The sequence below is a fragment of the Notolabrus celidotus genome, chromosome 10 (genome assembly GCF_009762535.1).
Source record: "Notolabrus celidotus isolate fNotCel1 chromosome 10, fNotCel1.pri, whole genome shotgun sequence".
Taxonomy (NCBI): domain Eukaryota; kingdom Metazoa; phylum Chordata; class Actinopteri; order Labriformes; family Labridae; genus Notolabrus; species Notolabrus celidotus.
In genome coordinates, this window is record NC_048281.1 from 36,495,098 (window position 1) to 36,517,051 (window position 21,954).

The 21,954-nt window shown below is 45.1% G+C and overlaps 1 protein-coding gene across 1 annotated transcript in view; it reads left to right on the plus strand.

The window, feature by feature from the left end:
- The window catches only part of LOC117820656 (diacylglycerol kinase beta), a 294,341-nt gene that overhangs the window by 90,939 nt on the left and 181,448 nt on the right, over window positions 1-21,954 (plus strand). Inside the window, exons 13-19 of the mRNA XM_034694505.1 lie at window positions 976-1,074; window positions 2,005-2,112; window positions 2,203-2,276; window positions 5,560-5,634; window positions 12,099-12,184; window positions 13,461-13,550; window positions 18,698-18,858. Coding sequence (XP_034550396.1) covers window positions 976-1,074; window positions 2,005-2,112; window positions 2,203-2,276; window positions 5,560-5,634; window positions 12,099-12,184; window positions 13,461-13,550; window positions 18,698-18,858 — 693 coding nt within the window. The remainder of the gene's footprint in view (window positions 1-975; window positions 1,075-2,004; window positions 2,113-2,202; window positions 2,277-5,559; window positions 5,635-12,098; window positions 12,185-13,460; window positions 13,551-18,697; window positions 18,859-21,954) is intronic.

Here is a 21,954-nt window from a genome sequence, read left to right on the forward strand (position 1 = left end):
ATATTGACGTTATTATTATTATTATTATTATTATTATTATTATTATTATTACTTTTATTAGGCAATAATACTGTCTTTATCATCATCACTACCACAATCAACAATCACAATAATAATCACAGCAACAGCCATAGAAATTATAACAATAATATTATTATTATTATTACTTATATTACTTCTACTACCCTCATTATCATATTTATAATAATAATAATAATGATAATAACAACAACATCAACAACAATAAAACAAATAATATCAATAATGGTTAAATGAAACCAAAAAAATCTAAATAACTTAAAAAAATATATATATCCAATAATAATAATATATAATAATTTAATTCCCCTGCCCTTGATGTTGATGACAATGCAGTTCTTTGAATATTAAGGTGATAATGATAATAATACATTTCATTTATTTATTTTATTTCACCAGATTATCTTTTTATGACATATTAAACATAATAAGAGTCACATTCACCGGACAAGTCAAAGAAAAGTCTTATTTAAAGATAATAGAATTGAAACAAAGACCTGAAGTGATCATAATGAGTGAAAATAATTTACAAGTTTCTTGAAATATAAATAATGTCTTTCTTTATGGCTCCTAAAATCTTAAAATAAGACATTTTCTGGACTATTTTAAGTCTAATCAGAGATTTGTATTAGAAATAAGAAGAGTTTCTGAAGTTTATTTTCTCCTTGCAGTGCTTCATATGTCCACTAGATGTCACCACTGATCTTTGGTTCACTCAGCAGTAATCCTCCTCCTCTGACAGAAGCAGTAGTTCAGAATTGAAATTGTTCCTCTGATAGAAACACCAACAGACAGCTCCTGATGATGGTGTGATGTCTGCATGTGAAACAGAACGAACAGCCTCAGAAGTGCAGCGACTCGTCCTGCTAACATTTGAAGCTCTGAGTGTCACAGATGGATCTCGCCCACAGTTCTTCTGTCTCTTCTCCTCCGTAGCTCCACAACAAATGTGCATCCAACGTGAAGCCCGAGTGTGACGGAGGAGCCCTGAGGGACCACACTCTGCTGCCCTCGTACATCTGCCCCGTGGTCCTGGTGAGGACGCTTTTCTCTGCTCGCCGTGAACCCACATATTTACAGCAGAGCGTGTGATCACCTCCAACATGCAGGAGGGTTTCTGAGTTACAGGTCTGCAGCAAGTTACAGTGGCAAGGACAAACTTCCTTTAACAGGCAGAAACCTCCAGCAGGACCAGACTCATGTTAGACACACATCTGCTGAGACCGTGTTGGAGAGAGGGATAGAGGGAGATGAAGAGAGAGAGAGAGATGATAGTGGGGAGACGGATAGTAGTAGTTGTAGCAGCTGGAGTCTGGACCACGTCCACAGCAGCAGAGATCCAGAGGAACCTACGAGACAAGGGAGCTCAGGGACTCCAGAAAGGTCTATGGTTAGTACTTTAATGGGACAGGAAGAGTTAAAGTGAGAGACAGTAACGGATGATTGAGGTTATAGTTTATTCAGGATTGCCGTGTCAGACTGCAAAGGTTTGAATAAGGTGTGATCATTTTGAACTCTACAGTTCTGCAGTTATTCACTGAACAGGTGAAGCTTTGAGCGATCTCAGCAACCCAGTCATCATCATAGTTTAGCTGATTTAAAATCTAAACAGACACTTCTCTGAGCTTTACTCAGCCTGTCCTCAAAGGTCAACTAGCAGTAGGTCCATGTTCCCCCTGTGCACACCTCATGACATGGAGAACAGTCACCGTTTAGATCATCTTATTTGATCTGCTCCAGGATTGAGCTGGCTGTTTCCATCACGCTGTCATCCAGCACACACCTGCATCAATTTCACACCTTCTGATGACTCTGTTTCTGATGCCTCGATTCTCCTCACTCATTCCTTAATGACCCTCTGATTTCTCTGCATGTAATCTGCATCCACAGTTCCCTTCGTTAACACCCGGCTCATGCACCTGCAGAGGATTCAGAGTTAATTGAGTTTCCCTTCTTCTTTTAAAGGACCGTCATTCTGTGAAGCGAGGAGAGGGCGAGTCTCCTCCCAGCACCAGCCCCGACGACATCAACCAGACCTTTAAGTTCTCACCTGGAGACGGACAAGCGCTGCAGGTACAGGTTCATCCAGACCGGCAGTCCAGGAGGTCAACGAAATAACGTCACAGAAACTTCAGTCCTCGTTTCTCTCCTTCCTCTCTGCAGATCACTCCTCTACCGGGCTCTCACCCGCTGCTGGTGCTGGTCAACCCCAAGAGTGGAGGCCGACAGGGGGAGAGGTAAGTCTCTGTAGTGGAAGTCACTGCATTAAACACACACATGACTCTGTAGTGGAAGTCACTGCATTAAAAACAGACATGACTCTGTAGTGGAAGTCACTGCATTAAAAACAGACATGACTCTGTAGTGGAAGTCACTGCATTAAACACAGACATGACTCTGTAGTGGAAGTCACTGCATTAAACACAGACATGACTCTGTAGTGGAAGTCACTGCATTAAACACAGACATGACTCTGTAGTGGAGTCACTGCATTAAACACAGACATGACTCTGTAGTGGAAGTCACTGCATTAAACACAGACATGACTCTGTAGTGGAAGTCACTGTATTAAAAACAGACATGACTCTGTAGTGGAAGTCACTGCATTAAAATGTTGGTTTTAATCATCATGAAGTCTAATTTTGAAGCTGAAACATCATCAGGGTTATAAAGATGTGGACATAGTGATGTTTTGAGTCGTGCATCCTGAGGTATATAGCTGAATCCCTTCACTCTCGCCTTGTTTGTAGCTCCTCCCCCCTGCAGCGCCCTGTCTCTCCTGCAGCGCCCCGTCTCTCCTGCAGCGCCCTGTCTCTCCTGCAGCGCCCCGTCTCTCCTGCAGCGCCCTGTCTCTCCTGCAGCGCCCCGTCTCTCCTGCAGCGCCATGTCTCTCCTGCAGCGCCCCGTCTCTCCTGCAGCGCCCTGTCTCTCCTGCAGCGCCCCGTCTCTCCTGCAGCGCCATGTCTCTCCTGCAGCGCCCCGTCTCTCCTGCAGCGCCCTGTCTCTCCTGCAGCGCCTGGTCTCTCCTGCAGCGCCCTGTCTCTCCTGCAGCGCCCTGTCTCTCCTGCAGCGCCCTGTCTCCCCTGCAGCGCCCCGTCTATCCTGCAGCGCCCCGTCTCTCCTGCAGCGCCCCGCCTCCCCTGCAGCGCCCTGTCTCTCCTGCAGCGCCCTGTCTATCCTGCAGCGCCCTGTCTCACCTGCAGCGCCCCGTCTATCCTGTAGCGCCCCATCTCTCCTGCAGCGCCCCGCCTCCCCTGTAGCGCCCTGTCTCTCCTGCAGCGCCCTGTCTCCCCTGCAGTGCCCTGTCTCTCCTGCAGCGCCCTGTCTCCCCTGCAGCGCCCGGTCTCTCCTGCAGCGCCCTGTCTCCCCTGCAGCGCCCTGTCTCCCCTGTAGCGCCCCGTCTATCCTGCAGCGCCCTGTCTCTCCTGCAGCGCCCCGTCTCCCCTGTAGTGCCCCGCCTCTCCTGCAGCGCCCTGTCTCCCCTGTAGCGCCCTGTCTCTCCTGCAGCGCCCTGTCTCTCCTGCAGCGCCCTGTCTCTCCTGCACTACATGACTCTGTAGTGGAAGTCACTGCATTAAAAACAGACATGACTCTGTAGTGGAAGTCACTGCATTAAAAACAGACATGACTCTGTAGTGGAAGTCACTGCATTAAACACAGACATGACTCTGTAGTGGAAGTCACTGCATTAAACACAGACATGACTCTGTAGTGGAAGTCACTGCATTAAACACAGACATGACTCTGTAGTGGGAGTCACTGCATTAAACACAGACATGACTCTGTAGTGGAAGTCACTGCATTAAACACAGACATGACTCTGTAGTGGAAGTCACTGTATTAAAAACAGACATGACTCTGTAGTGGAAGTCACTGCATTAAAATGTTGGTTTTAATCATCATGAAGTCTAATTTTGAAGCTGAAACATCATCAGGGTTATAAAGATGTGGACATAGTGATGTTTTGAGTCGTGCATCCTGAGGTATATAGCTGAATCCCTTCACTCTCGCCTTGTTTGTAGCTCCTCCCCCCTGCAGCGCCCTGTCTCTCCTGCAGCGCCCCGTCTCTCCTGCAGCGCCCTGTCTCTCCTGCAGCGCCCGGTCTCTCCTGCAGCGCCCTGTCACTCCTGCAGCGCCCTGTCTCTCCTGCAGCGCCCTGTCTCACCTGCAGCGCCCCGTCTATCCTGCAGCGCCCCGTCTCTCCTGCAGCGCCCCGCCTCCCCTGCAGCGCCCTGTCTCTCCTGCAGCGCCCTGTCTATCCTGCAGCGCCCTGTCTCACCTGCAGCGCCCCGTCTATCCTGTAGCGCCCCATCTCTCCTGCAGCGCCCCGCCTCCACTGTAGCGCCCTGTCTCTCCTGCAGCGCCCTGTCTCCCCTGCAGTGCCCTGTCTCTCCTGCAGCGCCCTGTCTCCCCTGCAGCGCCCGGTCTCTCCTGCAGCGCCCTGTCTCCCCTGCAGCGCCCTGTCTCCCCTGTAGCGCCCCGTCTATCCTGCAGCGCCCTGTCTCTCCTGCAGCGCCCCGTCTCCCCTGTAGTGCCCCGCCTCTCCTGCAGCGCCCTGTCTCCCCTGTAGCGCCCTGTCTCTCCTGCAGCGCCCTGTCTCTCCTGCAGCGCCCTGTCTCTCCTGCAGCGCCCTGTCTCTCCTGCAGCGCCCTGTCTCTCCTGTAGTGAAATAAACTCCCTGCTTGGTTCGGAGTGATTCTGTCCCTGCTGCTCTAAACGCTGTAATTCAGTATGAAAAGAGCTTTATGCCAAACAAGCTGTAAAGAAGCGTTCTCATTGTTGCTTTGCTCACAACAGAGACCAATCATACTCTGTTGCCCGGCCTCACATGTTACCATAGCTACACGCTCTTTATTACCATCAGAAAGCAAATTATCCTCTATTAATAGACGTTATAAGAACAAAGAGATCCTTTTCAACAGGAAACCAGAGGCTGTTGTGTTTCTATTTTTACCAGTGGGACTGTGTTTTCAGAGGATTCGATTTCATAATGTGTTTGTGTGTCTGAAGTTTCCTGAGCTGCTTCTGTGAAGACAAAATGAAAGGAAGATAACTATCCACTCTAAAATACTGTGAAAGATATCATCCCCTTTTAAATGTAGTTTACCTGCATGAGGATTCAGGTAACCCTCACATGGTAACGTCTCACCTCCTCTCTGATCGTCCTGCAGATATACAAACTTCTTTCACTCGACTCTCAGGTGAACATCAGAAGCTTAAACTGCAAGAAAAGACACCATGAAATTTAAGCTTCTGCTGTTTTTAAATATGCTCCATAAATAACTTGACTTGACTTGGTTAAAGTTCAGATAATAAAATCTCAGAGATCATGAGTTGAAGAGTTACAAGAAAGCACACCATCACACTCCTCTTCTAGTTCATGATGTTCTGCCTCTCCTCTTCAGAGATGTATTAAACCAGAGAGAGTGTAAAATCTTATCTTCCAAACATCTGATGTTGCTCTTTTAAAGAGTCTGAGTTTAAGTCCTCTTGTTTGTTTGTTTGTTTGTTTTCTTGCAGGGTGCTGAGGAAGTTCAGGTACCTGCTGAACCCCAGGCAGGTGTACAGTTTGGATCAAGGCGGGCCGATGGTGGGGTAAGAGCTGCACCTTTCTCATCCCTCAACTCCTCCTGTGTTAGGATGGCACTCTTTTGTTTGTAATTATTAGCTCATGCTTTAAAATATGCACGAGGAGACAGCATCAGTTTTGCACGGGCACGGCTCTGGGATAGAAATATCTGATTCAACATCTGCAGTACTTCTGATGCTGCAACAACATCTCTCTCTCTCTCCACACCTGGAGGAAGCTGGGAAGAGAACCATGACCTCAGACTTAAAGATGCTGACTTTTACCCCAGCTGCTTCACACTTGGCTGCAAACTGCTCCAATTACCTGCTGGAGGTTTGAGCCTGCAGAGGCAGACAGAACCCCATCATCTGCAAAAAGCAGAGATGATATTCTGAGGCCTCCAAACTGGAGACTCTCCTCCTTCCCTCCTGAGGGAGCCTGAGGTAGAGCTGCAACTCCTTCACATCCTAAGGAGACAGTTCAGGAGCTTTGGGCTTCTGATTAGGACTCCTCCCTTTTGGAGGTTTTTCTGGTGTGTCCAACCAGGAGGAGACCCCGGGTAGACCCAGAGCTCACTGGAGGGATTATATCTCTCTCCTGGCCTGGGAATGCCTTGGAATCACCTGCTCCGCTTGTTGATCATATTGCTGAACAGGATCCAAGAAAACATCCGTCGCCTGCTAAGTGAGAGTTAATAACTGCTGTCAAGGGGTTTAGACCAATCAGAATCAAGCATCTTACACAGCCGGAAGATCAGGAAGAAAGCCAGGAAGATAACGGATGAATGAAGGAATTATGGACTGTAAATATTCATGCAAAGAAACAAGTTGCACGTGCAACAACTGTTAACAGATCTACCAGGAAAAGACAGTGGTTGTGTTTGGTCAGCAAAGCAGCTTTCACACATGTATTAGGACTCGGTCTCTTGGCCACTTAACCCCCATGACCACAACCCCAAGCAAACTTAAATGCTCCTTATGCTCCATCAAAACAATGAGCCGCAGAAAAAGGCCCAAACTGATAATCCAGAGGAACCTTGATCTCCATATTTGGACGTTTTTGTCCACTGGGACCTGATTGGAGATTTTTTCTGTCGTGTTGGCTGAAATAAATCACCGGCCTGCAGCGGTGTGTTAGAGCATATCAGAACGAACACACACATCTCAGACGATCTGTCAAGAAGTGATGCTATAATCAAGACTGAGAAGCATTTCTATTGGTTACAGAGAGATGGAGCAAGCGGCTGGTTTCTGAGACTCTGAGCATCATCAGGAGTTCATTCTCTGACTCAAGAGAAAGGAAGGGTTCAGTCTGAGCAGCTCTCTCATGTCAAACTAACCTGCTGTGGAGGTCACTGAAGGGGAATGGGAGCGCCGCATTACTGCTGTACTGCTGTGTGTTTGACCTCCTGACACACACACACACACACACACACACACACACACACACACACACACACACACACACACACACACACACACACACGTCAGAGCCGAGCACAGCTTGTACTTTGAAATGAATGCTGTTTCGCCTTTTGTCCATTCAGGGAGGAAAAATGTCCGACGCAGCATCGACGCTGTAAATGCTTTACCTTGAAGGTGAAGCGCTCCCCTCGCCTATCTTTCACTTCCATCTATGTGCCTCTCTCTCTCTCTCTACCTCTCTCTCTCTCTCTCCTGCCCTTGTCTGCTCATGTCTCTCTCTCTCTCCCTCACTCAGTCACGACTAGCAGAGCGGCTGCCCTCGAGAGCCTATTGTAGGGAAAGCGACCCGATGACGCACTCGGGTCTTGGGGGTGAATGCAGTAGATGATGATGTATGCAGCGTCAAACACCAGCACTGTGACTCTGATGTGATACGGACACTGGAAAAGGTTTCAGCTCTGTGATCTGAGACCCGGCCTTTTATTGTGTCTTATACTGAAGCTAGTTTAGTGATACAACTTAAATAGGAAACATCATTTTTAATTATGAGGGAACATTTTAGTATTTACTTATTTTTATATTGACATTATTTTTCTCTTGAGGACAGACCTGACAAAGCTTTTTAACTTCAGCCACAACTAGGGTCTGGATTCTAGTCTGAGGAGGGTTCTGGTCTCTGTCTGTAGTCTGAGGAGTATCCACCAATCAGGTGTCAGCAGGAAAAACAGTCTGTATGGAGAGCAACAGCAGGTGTTCTAGAATTCTGTCTTTGATGATGTCAGAGTTCTGTCTTTGATGATGTCAGAATTCTGTCTTTGATGATGTCAGAGTTCTGTCTTTGATGATGTCAGAGTTCTGTCTTTGATGATGTCAGAATTCTGTCTTTGATGATGTCAGAATTCTGTCTTTGATGATGTCAGAGTTCTGAGAACAAATGGAACATTCCATGAAGAAGGTCAGAGCTAAAGAAACATCAGTGTCTCTAATCCTCTTTCATAGACCTCCATTCAACAAACAAACATTGTAGACGTAGTTTTCTTCTCCTCTTGAGGACAGACCTGACAAAGCTGGACTTTGGACTTTGGACTAATCTGCATCATGATGTTGTTATTTCAGCAAACTGAAGACCCGTTAATTACAAGAACATCACAAGAACATCAGTTTCTGTTTCAGGTTCATACCGCTGAAGGAAGCCAGAGGGAAGCCTCTGAGGACCTGTTTACAGTGAAACTGAGACTCTGTGGAACTGTTTACAGTGAAACTGAGACTCTGTGGAACTGTTTACAGTGAAACTGAGACTAGTGAATAGTAAGCCAGAGCAAAGCCTCTGTATTTACAGTGAAGCCCAGACTCACTGCAAACCGGTGAATGTGAGACAGAGTGAAGCCTCTGTAGAATTTACTGTTTACAGTGAAACTTAGACTCTCCGAAAAACTGTTGTATAATAAGCCTGGAACCTGTCTGTTACAGTGAAACTGAGACTTACCAGAACGTATGAATAGTAAGCCAGAGTGAAGACTCTGTGGAACTTTCTGTTAACAGTGAAACTGAGACTCACCAGAAACAGATGAATGTGAGACAGAGTGTAGCCTCCGTATAACTTACTGTGAAACTAAGACTCAGCAGAAATTAATAGCTTTGGGGAATTTAATGAAAGAGGAAATGACAGCTTTTATATTTGGAAAGCATAAACATCTGCACACCCTGAAGCTCCTACAGGCTAACATGGTCTTCCTCAAACACCTTCCAACTTTTGGGTCAACTTATCAGGCACCAAAGATGAATGCTTTCAAAGAGCAGACTCTACAGTCCCCTGAGAGGGTCTGGCATGGGAAGGCCTCTGAATCCTCCTGTAGGAGCTGGGACTGTCGCTGGACAGAGGGATGTTTGGGTGGACTTCACGACCTCGCTCTGGATGAGCTGCAGGCAGTGGATGGATGAACAGTTAACACAGATATAATCTGCTGCTCTGGAGTTTGCTACTACAGGAAGTAATAATGGAACTGTGACACATGTGAGCTCAGGTGCCTCTGACACTCTTAATGAGGTGATGTAATGGAGAGCTGAGAGCGGCTCTTCAGTATGCAGAGTGAACACATGAATACAGACACACACTGAATGGAGGTCTGCTGTCCTCTGAGGGTTAACACACACTCAGCTGAACTCTTCTGTTACCATGCGCTCCTTAGCAACAGGCTCAGCCGCTGCGAGGTGAGACGCAGCTCGCTCTGAGTAATTTGTTTAGGGAACGCTCTCCCTCTCCGTACTTCATCCCTGCTGATGTTTTCATCCTCTGTTCACGTCCTCTTCACTCCGTGTTGATGTTTCCTCTCCGTCTCATGAAGCAGTCACAATAACTCATGTTTCATGTGAGCATGAGAAGGTTTGGTTTGATGTGACACACGGCTCCATGGAGAGGAAACGGCCCCCCCTCCTCTCCCAGGTGAATGCATACAGCTGCAGTTCTTCAATCCATCCATTAGAGGGGGCTGTTCTGCGTCTTCAGACCTGATCCAGGACTAATTTAAAACCTACAGACTCAACAGAAACATCACAGGAACAGACAGGAGAGGCTGCTCTCTCATGTGTCAGTAAAATCTGATCTGATTGGATTAGAGATCAATAATCTGAAGTCCTATCGGACCCTGAAATTCACAGAGGCAGTCTGAGAATCTGAGTCATGCTCCTCAGCAGAGATGTCTCACTCTGAGCAGAAAGGCCTGTCCTCTGAACTCCTCGTCTCCTCGTCTCCTCAGCAGAGATGTCTCACTCTGAGCAGAAAGGCCTGTCCTCTGAACTCCTCGTCTCCTCAGCAGAGATGTCTCACTCTGAACAGAAAGGCCTGCCCTCTGAACTCCTCGTCTCCTCGTCTCCTCAGCAGAGATGTCTCACTCTGAGCAGAAAGGCCCGTCCTCTGAACTCCTCGTCTCCTCGTCTCCTCAGCAGAGATGTCTCACTCTGAGCAGAAAGGCCTGCCCTCTGAACTCCTCGTCTCCTCGTCTCCTCAGCAGAGATGTCTCACTCTGAGCAGAAAGGCCCGTCCTCTGAACTCCTCGTCTCCTCGTCTCCTCAGCAGAGATGTCTCACTCTGAACAGAAAGGCCCGTCCTCTGAACTCCTCGTCTCCTTGTCTCCTCAGCAGAGATGTCTCACTCTGAACAGAAAGGCCCGTCCTCTGAACTCCTCGTCTCCTCGTCTCCTCGTCTCCTCAGCAGAGATGTCTCACTCTGAACAGAAAGGCCCGTCCTCTGAACTCCTCGTCTCCTTGTCTCCTCAGCAGAGATGTCTCACTCTGAGCAGAAAGGCCCGTCCTCTGAACTCCTCGTCTCCTTGTCTCCTCAGCAGAGATGTCTCACTCTGAACAGAAAGGCCCGTCCTCTGAACTCCTCGTCTCCTCGTCTCCTCAGCAGAGATGTCTCACTCTGAACAGAAAGGCCCGTCCTCTGAACTCCTCGTCTCCTTGTCTCCTCAGCAGAGATGTCTCACTCTGAACAGAAAGGCCCGTCCTGAGTCCTCTGAACTCCTCGTCTCCTCGTCTCCTCAGCAGAGATGTCTCACTCTGAACAGAAAGGCCCGTCCTCTGAACTCCTCGTCTCCTTGTCTCCTCAGCAGAGATGTCTCACTGTGAACAGAAAGGCCTGTCCTCTGAACTCCTCGTCTCCTTGTCTCCTCAGCAGAGATGTCTCACTGTCAGCAGAAAGGCCTGTCCTCTGAACTCCTCGTCTCCTTGTCTCCTCAGCAGAGATGTCTCACTGTGAACAGAAAGGCCTGTCCTCTGAACTCCTCGTCTCCTTGTCTCCTCAGCAGAGATGTCTCACTGTCAGCAGAAAGGCCTGTCCTCTGAACTCCTCGTCTCCTTGTCTCCTCAGCAGAGATGTCTCACTGTGAACAGAAAGGCCTGTCCTGAGTCCTCTGAACTCCTCGTCTCCTTGTCTCCTCAGCAGAGATGTCTCACTCTGAACAGAAAGGCCTGTCCTGAGTCCTCTGAACTTCTCGTCTCCTCGTCTCCTCAACAGAGATGTCTCACTGTGAACAGCAAGGCCTGTCCTGAGTCCTCTGAACTCCTCGTCTCCTCAGCAGAGATGTCTCACTCTGAACAGAAAGGCCCGTCCTGAGTCCTCTGAACTCCTTGTCTCCTCTTCTCCTCAGCAGAGATGTCTCACTCTGAACAGAAAGGCCCGTCCTCTGAACTCCTTGTCTCCTTGTCTCCTCAGCAGAGATGTCTCACTCTGAACAGAAAGGCCCGTCCTCTGAACTCCTTGTCTCCTTGTCTCCTCAGCAGAGATGTCTCACTCTGAACAGAAAGGCCCGTCCAGAGTCCTCTGAACTCCTCGTCTCCTCGTCTCCTCAGCAGAGATGTCTCACTGTGAACAGAAAGGCCCGTCCTGAGTCCTCTGAACTCCTTGTCTCCTTGTCTCCTCAGCAGAGATGTCTCACTGTGAACAGAAAGGCCTGTCCTCTGAACTCCTTGTCTCCTCAGCAGAGATGTCTCACTCTGAACAGAAAGGCCTGTCCTGAGTCCTCTGAACTCCTTGTCTCCTTGTCTCCTCAGCAGAGATGTCTCACTGTGAACAGAAAGGCCTGTCCTGAGTCCTCTGAACTCCTCGTCTCCTTGTCTCCTCAGCAGAGATGTCTCACTGTGAACAGAAAGGCCTGTCCTGAGTCCTCTGAACTCCTGGTTATATTGATAGTGGAGTGTTTAAGAGGGAGCTGGGGTGAGCACGGCTGCAGGGCCAGGTGCTCGGTGTGAAAGGGGTCTGCGCCTCTCACGCAGCTGTCTCCAGACAGACGGAGATGAAAGCTTCTGTCGACACCTTTGTCCCAGCGCACATTAAAGGTCTCTTTGAAGGGCGCGCTCTGTGACCGCTCTGTGACGAGCGTTTGTGGGACGGGGGGAGTGAACACAGCTGGAGAGGGCGCTCATTGATTACTCTGTCTGTGTTTGTGTCTCTGCACATTCAGGATCGTCTCATTAAATCACAGAGTGAAGGAGATCCCTGTATCTAAACGTTCTCTGACAGGTCTCCGTGTGAATCAGTGATTAATCCACTTCATCTCTTCTTTCAGGCTCAACTTCTTCCATGATGTCCCTAATTTCCGGGTGCTGGCGTGTGGAGGTGACGGCACTGTGGGCTGGATCCTCGACTGTATAGGTACACTGATTCCTCTCTAACATCTACTGCCAACTATCTAAAGTACCAATATTTACAAGTTAGCCAAGGTTTCTAACATTTCACTCACCAAAGAGAGTCAGACGAGTCGTAAACAAACCACGAGGTGAACCAAACGTCTGTGCTGACAAAGAGAGGATCTCATTCAGTTAGGTCTCTGGTTTTTAGGAGCCATCTCTAAAAACTGATTACTGATAAAAAGTTATTAAATCTAGTTTTGTGCATGCTCTCTGATTCCAACATGCATCAGATCTCACAGACAGACTTCTTTCCTGCTTTAATCCTAAACTTCCATAAAAACAAGGATTTATTATTTTTGCAATTTCCAAACAAGGACCAAAATTTATTTCAATCAGCAGCATAAAAACAATCAGATGAAAATATAAATGCTAGATAAAATCATGCACAGTTAAGACCTTATTACTTACTGTGCACGTAAACAATAAGACTATGAAAATAAATCTTCCTTACAGATGAATTAAAAACTGAGGTGGAATAAAACAGCTGCAGCAGAAGATGCTCTTTGACCTCAGCATGGACTCCGGTGCAGAAACAACATCTAAAGGCCAGATGAAAATCATTAAAGTATAATCAATAAGATGAGTCAGATAAATACCAGAAAAATGAAATAGAATAATTACAAAGAAAAAAAATCAGAAGAATAAAATCATTACATTAAAAGCAGATAAATACCAAAAAATAAAGTAGATTTATTAAAATCAAATCAAATCAAATCAAATACATATCAAATAAATATCAGAAATATGATAAGACCATTACAATTAAACCAATAAAATAAAATCAGATAAATTACAGAAAACAATCATATATCAGTAATAATGCAGCCTAGGGCTGAACAGAAATGACTCCACATTAAAAGCCAGATTAGACTTTTTTATTTGTCACTGCCTTCCTATCTTAGCTTATTTTAACTCACTTTAACCTCATTTTATTTTTAACATTGTTCTAATTTTCCTTTTCTTTCTGTTGTATTATATTTGTCATTTTAATTATGTTCTTTTATGCCTGTCTGAATGTTTCCAATGCTATTAATGTTTTCATGTAAAGCACATTGAGTTGCCCTCATGTATGAAATGCTCTATACAAATAAAGCTGCCTTGCCTAGAAAGCTAAATCTTTAGTTTACAGAGTTCTAATCACATCGACAGAATCTGCAGAAAGAAGTCCAGAGATGTCTCATACTTCATGATGTCGGTCTTTAAGTCTCACGTGTTTGTTTTTGTTTTGGTCTCTGCAGATAAAGCCAACTTTGCCAAACATCCTCCGGTGGCCATCCTCCCTCTGGGCACAGGGAACGACCTCGCACGCTGCTTACGCTGGGGAGGAGGTGAGACGCTCAGTTACCTGTCTGTGTTTAAAAACATGTTGAAGTGCTTCAGGTTTATTCAAAGGTTCATTTTATTGATTGAATATATAAAATGTCTCTAATTTTACAAACCATGCTCCAGAAAACTCTTCATGTTAACTTTTATTCACATCAGGACCGGAGGCAGGTCTTTGCAAACTTCTTCTCTGCAGCTTCATGTTGATCTTATACATTTTAGTGGATATTCAAAGGATTAAAATGTTCCAATGTGCCACGCCGAGCTGTGAGGGATTATGAATAAAATCATGCATGAGACATGTGCATAGATTCTTCATCCAAGCTTTCATCACATGTCGCTTTATTCAACATCTGGAAAGATCCAAACCCTGACGCCACTTTCATCAGAACCAGAGTCACTAGAATAAGATGATTTTATATTCAGCCTCACGGCTTCTTCTAAAAACATAAACAAAGGGAATATTGATCTGAAGGGTGAAAATAAAAGAGGAGGTAGAAACCTCGAGCTCATGAGGACGAGGAACGTCTACTTTTAGATTTCTGGAGTCTTCCTGGTTTTTCAGAGAAAGAAACATGTTGATTTTAAAAGCTTCAGCTTGGTCTGTGTTCACGGACTCTGTTAGCATCAATCTGAGGACTTCAGGAGGTTCAGGAGGTTCAGGAGGTTCAGGAGGTTCAGGAGGTTCAGGAGGTTCAGGAGGTTCAGGAGGGATCTCAGCTCTACAGTTTGGTGTGTTTCGGAAATGAAAGACGGGAAGCGGGAGCTCTTATGTGTCAAATGAAGATGTGTTAATATGCAGAGCACTTGTGTGCAGAGTCCTCTGCCAGGCATTGATTTGTCTCCGTGTTTGGTGCCAGTAATTAGACAGGCTGGTTATGACTGCTGGATTGTTGCTGCCTGGAGGACCTGCAGAGCACTTACACAGGATTATGAATGATATTTGGTCAATAAGCCTCGGGGTCCGAGGGGGCTCAGAGACTCCATTAGATCATGTTTCCCAGAAATAAACACTGAAGGAAGAGCTTAGGATCTGCAGCTATGAGTCTGATGAAGGCGTACCTCAGCAGGCGGGCCAGGATTATCTTTGTGTAAAGGTGATCAGCTCTTAAACGCTGGGCTCAGAGAACCCTGATACCAGACCGGCAGGTACTCCTACACCTCCTACACCTCCAACACCTCCTACACCTCCTACACCTCCTACACCTCCAACACCTCCAACACCTCCAACACCTCCAACACCTCCAACACCTCCTACACCTCCAACACCTCCTACACCTCCTACACCTCCTACACCTCCAACACCTCCAACACCTCCTACACCTCCTACACCTCCTACACCTCCAACACCTCCAACACCTCCAACACCTCCAACACCTCCAACACCTCCTACACCTCCTACACCTCCTACACCTCCTACACCTCCAACACCTCCTACACCTCCTACACCTCCTACACCTCCAACACCTCCAACACCTCCTACACCTCCTACACCTCCTACACCTCCAACACCTCCAACACCTCCTACACCTCCTACACCTCCTACACCTCCAACACCTCCAACACCTCCTACACCTCCTACACCTCCAACACCTCCTACACCTCCTACACCTCCTACACCTCCTACACCTCCAACACCTCCTACACCTCCTACACCTCCAACACCTCCAACACCTCCAACACCTCCAACACCTCCAACACCTCCTACACCTCAAACACCTCCTACACCTCCTACACCTCCTACACCTCCTACACCTCCAACACCTCCAACACCTCCTACACCTCCAACACCTCCAACACCTCCAACACCTCCTACACCTCAAACACCTCCTACACCTCCAACACCTCCTACACCTCCAGGCAAAGTTTCAAGTGTTTCCATAAAACATTTAAGAGATGCTCTCCTGAGGATGAACACTAATGACAGACAGACAGACAGACAGACAGACAGGCAGGCAGGCAGACAGACAGGCAGGCAGGCAGGCAGGCAGGCAGGCAGGCAGGCAGGCAGACAGACAGACAGGCAGGCAGGCAGGCAGGCAAGCAGGCAGACAGACAGACAGGCAGGCAGGCAGGCAGGCAGACAGACAGACAGACAGACTTACTTAAAAATCCTGAAATCTATCCTGACATATCTGAACAATCCTGAAGTTTCTTCTGAAGTCTTGATTCAATTTGAGAAATCGTACAGGGTCTGAAACCCTGAAATATCTTGAGATCAACAGGTCTTGAAAGACCTCAACAAATGAAGTATCACGATGATTCTGAAGTGTCTGGAAAAATCTTATAATAGTTCAAGAAATTATAAAATAACTTGAAATAAATCTTGTTAATATTAAAATAAATCCTATGTGTTGTTGAGGGGAAAGGTATCCAGACATTTTGTGAAATATTTCAAAGAGTCTTTTAATATCTCGACAAAACTTATCTTGACAAATTCTGAAAAACTTAAAGAAATCTAAAAAAACCTTAAAAAGTTAAAAACATCTCGACGTTTCTTAATAGTACAAAAAACAGTTCACATAAAACAAAAACAATAAAAATATTCTGAAAAATAATCAATAACTTATCAAGTTGAAAGTCATCCAGACATTTCCTGAATGTTTTAACATTTACTGAAATATTTTGACAAACCGTGAAATATCTGAACTGTCTGTAAATAATCTGATTTATATGTTCTTCTCTAAAATCTTTAAACATTTAGACAATCCTGAACTATCATGAACAATCTTGAATTAGTTCACAAAACCTTAAGGTATCTAGAAAAATATCTCAAGAAATCTTAACTTTAAAGACAAACTCTTGAAATATCCTGACAAATCTTTAATTTAAAAAACATCTGAAATAATCTTGAATAATATTTTTAATGTCCTCCAAGAGGAAACTTGTGGTGCAGCACAGCTTTAAAAAACAGCAGCATGAGAGGAACATCAGACACAACAAAATGACCTAAAGAACCCACAGGAGCTGTTTCACAGAAGAGTCAGTGCTGGCCCAATGTGAACAACAATCACAGTTTAAGTACAAATAAATAAAATAAGATTGGTGTGCTTGGAGAAAACCTTTCTTTCTTTCTTTCTTTTCTTTGTCTAGAATTAATATAGTGCTTTTCTTAATACTCAAAGTGTCTTACCCTTAATTAGATCACTTGTGCATCTTATTTAATTGAGTTATTGCCGTGGGAATGAATGAGTTTTTAGCATATGAAAATATTTCTGACATATTTAAACAAATCATGAATTTCTGAGACAAATTGTGATGAATCTTGAATGTCTTTTATTTTGAAAAATCCTAAAATATCTCTATTTTATATTGACCTAAAGTAGTTTTTTTTTAAAAGGGACAATTATTAAAAAATCTTTAAAATCCTGAATTATCCTGATACTTCTTGAGTTCACAGTTTGAACTTTCATTGATTTTTAATTTTGTGACATTTGTCAAAATAATAACAGATTGAGGAATCACTGTTTAAGTTCATAATAAGTAAGTGATGAGTAATATGCACTGTCCCTTTAAACAAAATAATAATTACAAAAAATAATGATGTTTTTTTACTCAGCCTTGTTTTTATTTTTTTTTATGCATAATAGTCAGAAAAAAATTAATTTTGGTTTCAACATTTTAGAACTTCTTCTTTGTTGAATTCCATGAAACTGAATATCTTTGAGTTTTAACACAACGAACATTAAGAGACATGAGGTCAGACTTTGAGACATTTTGTTTTCAGACCAAATAATAAAAGATCGGCTTCATCAGGCAGATAATCAATAACAGATCATACTGAGTTGTAGCTTTAACATGGTGTCACCTGATCGCTGTGAGAGAGAGCTGCTTCCTGTCATCAGACCTGAGTCAGAAACTCTTCAGTGAGCTCCTGATGTGAGTGTGTGTGTGTGAGTCTGAGTGTGTGTGTGTGTGTGTGTGAGAGCTGAAGAGTCCCTGCAGAGAGACTTTAATATGAAAGCATAATCGTTCATTGTTAAACTGCTGCTCCGTCTTTATGAAGCCGATCACACAATCAGTCCACGAACACTCGTGTGTCACACGTGATGCTCCTCATGTGTTCAAGCCTCACGCCCTCGTGACGCCCCTGAACACACGTCCGCCTCTGATCCCCGTGAAGATGCCTGACTGTCAGCTGCAGAGGAGAACCAGAGGGCTCCCCGGGGTGCCGTCAGGCGGGTTTGGAGGTGGTGACGACGAAGTGGCAGACTAATCAGGGCCATTGTGTTCCACGTTTCAGTCCCCGCTGCTTCAGGCGTTAATGTGAGGGTTTAAATCTGGAGGAACGGCGTGGAGAGACAAACTCTGACTCCACCGAGCAGGCTGACGGCTTCCTGAACAGCTGACTCCAGACAATCAATATTCATTTTACACCTCCTTTAGAAACATCACTATCTCTGAATCACTGAAGCAGGTTTATATTTAAGATTAGACCACAAGATGAAACTGAAGCAGGTTTATATTTAAGATTAGACCACAAGATGAAACTGAAGCAGGTTTATATTTAAGATTAGAACACAAGATGAAACTAAGATAACAGATAAGAGATTCCTTCACTGAAGCAGGTTTATACCACAAGAGGAAACTGAAGCAGGACTTGTCTGGGAATCATTTCATGGTGTTGATGCAGAGTCGGCCTTATAATGAGCTGAGGTACATTTTATTCTTGCGTGTAAACACCGGCCAAAGATTTGTGGGCATGCTTTGGGTTCTGAGATCTCACCAGTGTGGGACTTTGTTCTGCTTTCTGAGAAACCATCCAGCTTTTAGAAACAACCAGAGACCGTTGTGGAGCAACGTTCTGGTTATAGTGAGCTTCAGAAAGTTGAGAAGCGATGCTTTTGGAAGCTTATCTGGGAAACGTTTTCATGCAACTTTATTTTTCTGCAGTCAGTTTGGAGGATCGGTGTGTTTCTTGACATGTGAAGTAAAATGAAGTGACTGGACACGTTTGTTTTGGTGGTGTATCTTCAGTAAGGAGGATCATCTGTCCTAAGATAAGACCTCTCCTCCTCTGAAACCTCCTCAGCTCCTTGTTTTAAACGTCTCTAAGTGAAACTGAGTAAATGAAGTCCTCTCTCTCTGTTTCCTGTCTGTTGTTGTATTCGTGTTTTGGTCTGGCCTCACGCTCTGCTCTGACGGTTTTCAGGTTACGAAGGCGGCAGTCTGCTGAAGTTCCTGCGGGACATCGAGCACAGCACCGAGGTGGTGTTGGACCGCTGGAACATCGACATCGTCCCCGACGACAAAGAGGAGAAAGGAGACCCCGTCCCCTACAGCATCGTCAACAACTACTTCTCCATCGGCGTGGTGAGAGACAAACATTCAGTCCCATCAGCTGTTTGGTGTTTGACTTTAGAGCATGCTCACTCCCTGAGAAGAGAGATGTTCACGTGATGCTCCTCCAGAACACGACACGGTTTGCTCTGCAGGATCAGAGCATGTGTCAGGTCTATGTTAGCATAGGATGCTCAATCAAAGACATGACGTGATGCTAACTTGGTGCAGATTAGACCCAGAGACCAGCTGACGTAGAAACCAGTCTGCTGAAGGTGTGAGAGCTGCCGTGTCTGATCAGATATGATGAGTCTGATTTAATTGAACAGTGAAAGGATGAAGTCCTCTGATAGAGACACTCTCTCCTAACAATGACAGAGATGACAAAGATTACCCGGTCTTTGTGGACCGGAGCAATTAGCAGCTTCATCAGCGAGCTCCTGGTCCCTCGTGGTCCGGGTTTCGTCTTTAATTGGAGGAAAGAAACACGCTGCCAGGTTTCCAGTTGCTTAGCAACCTTTTTATCTGGTCCTGATGGAGCCGCTCGTCTGAAGGCTCAGGGACGTTTACACCGAGGTGACAAACAAGGTCTGCGTGAAGTCGTCCCTTCGCTGCTCTGCACATTTAGCCTGTGAGCGGTCAGGCGGAGGACGCGTCCTCACCGCAGGTCACACACAGACGCCTGAGTTCACTTTGAGGGGGAAACACAGAAACAGATCATCAAGTCTAAAACTGAAGCTCTAACTATGAACCTGTGTGAGAGTTTAAAGGGTTAGGAAACAGCCTCATTTAAATCCCTTCATATGACCGATACCAACAACAGACGACCACGACTGAAGTCATCCAGCGAGCCGGTCAGTCGGGGAGATGTCCCTCAAATGAGGTGAATATTAAACGCCACACGGAGCAGAGGTTTCACGCCGTGTCGGGAGTGATATACAACATAGAAGAGGGGATTAGGGCCGGTCTGTAAGGAAACAGAAGGAGGGAGGGGGTCTGGATTTAGTATTTAGAGGAGAAAGTCCAGAAGTGCAGATGAGAGGTTCAGAGGATGTGATGTTTGTGGGAAATTTCAATTTTATTCTCAACATTTAAGGAGAAATCTGTCCTCATGTATTAGTTCTTAAAGACAGAAAATAAAGAGGAGTGCTGCACATGCTCAGTGAAGAGTTCAACTAAAACCTTGAACAGTGATGGAGCGTTAACCGGACGGAAGCTTGAGTCACCTTTGGTGGATAATTAGAGAGATTGAAAGGATTCATAAGAACACACAACACATCGCCTCCCTGACGTCACCCGTCTGTTCCTGAAGCTCTGTTTTGAAGCCGGTCATCGTCAGGTGCCATATTGGAAATGCTGAACTTAACCTAACTTAGGTTGAAACATGTTTATTTCTGCTGTAAAGATCGTCTCCTTAAAGTGGGTGTGTATTTGGTTTCTGGTGTTTCTGCAGCCAGCCCCTAGTGGACACTTGAGGAACTGCAGTTTTTAGCACTTCTGCATTGGCTTCAATTCTCGCGCCTGGAGGTTTCTGTTTGGCCTTCAGCCTCCAGGCAAAGATCTACAACATACACACCTGTTAGTCAACACACACACACCTTAATCATGCAGATCCATAGGAGGAACTTTACACTGGAAGGACGTGCGTTTGGACCAGTGGACCCAGGGTCTAAATTTAGTTCAGGGGTAGATAATCTCCCCCCTAAAAAGCCCCTGCTAGGGGGGTAGTACTTTACAAAGGTCCAGGGGCTTTCGGGGGGCGGGGCCTACAATGCTGAACATGTCTGATTGGTAGATTAACCTCAGTGTTTTTATTCCTCCCTCCGTCCACAATAACATCACACACATCTGTGATTCACTTGATTTCTCTTTCTTTCATTAGTTTTTATTTGTTCTATCTTTTTTGTATGTGTGTGTACTTTTCAAAAGAAGAAGCTGTGATTCTCTTGATTTAGCAGCTTGTAACAGTAGTCTTCTCTCAGCCCACCGTGAATGCGTCTCTCCTCCCGGTGTTCCGCTTTTAAAAGTGACCCTGTAAACTGGAGACCTTCAGCTGAACGTGTCAGTGTTTGTGGAGTTTACACAGCTGTTGAAACACAGAGGGAGTTCCTGGGAATGCAAACTAGTTTAGTTTTTATTAAGATTTCAAAATATCCTCATCAGATATTTAATGATGGTCTAAAGACGTTTATGAGGGATGCATCCGGCTGAGAGTCTCCAGTTAACAGGGTCGCCGTTTAAACCAAAACACCGGCCGATCTCTGCGATCACGGCTTTTTGAGTTCAAAAGGATTTTAAAGCCGTGTTTTTTTTTGTCAAATTTTTTTTTTGTCAAAATTTTTTGTCAAAATTTTTTGTCAAAATTTTTTTTTGTCAAAAAATTTTTTTGTCAAAAAAAATTTTTGTCAAAAAAATGTTTTGTCAAATTTTTTTTTGTCAAACATTTTTTTGTCAAAATTTATTTTTTCAAATTTTTATTATTTCAATTTTTTTCCAAAAATTTTTTTTGTCAAATTTTAATTTTTTTTTCAATTTTTTCCAAAAACCATTCACAGTCATTGTTTTTTTTTCCATTCCATCTGTGATTCTCTTGATTTCTCTTTGTTTTGTTAGTTTTTATTTGTTCTATCTTGTTTGTATGTGTGTGTACTTTTCAAAAGAAGAAGCTGTGATTCTCTTGATTTAGCAGCTTGTAACAGTAGTCTTCTCTCAGCCCACCGTGAATGCGTCTCTCCTCCCGGTGTTTCGCTTTTAAAAGTGACCCTGTAAACTGGAGACCTTCAGCTGAACGTGTCAGTGTTTGTGGAGTTTACACAGCTGTTGAAACACAGAGGGAGTTCCTGGGAATGCAAACTAGTTTAGTTTTATTAAGATTTCAAATATCCTCATCAGATATTTAATGATGGTCTAAAGACGTTTATGAGGGATGCATCCGGCTGAGAGTCTCCAGTTAACAGGGTCGCCGTTTAAACCAAAACACCGGCCGATCTCTGCGATCACGGCTTTTTGAGTTCAAAAGGATTTTAAAGGCCGTGTTGAAACGTCTTTGCTACTCGCGCTTATCTCCTCTCACGTGTTGATTCAGTGAATCCATCTGTGATGAAATATAGCACCATCTAAAACAGACCA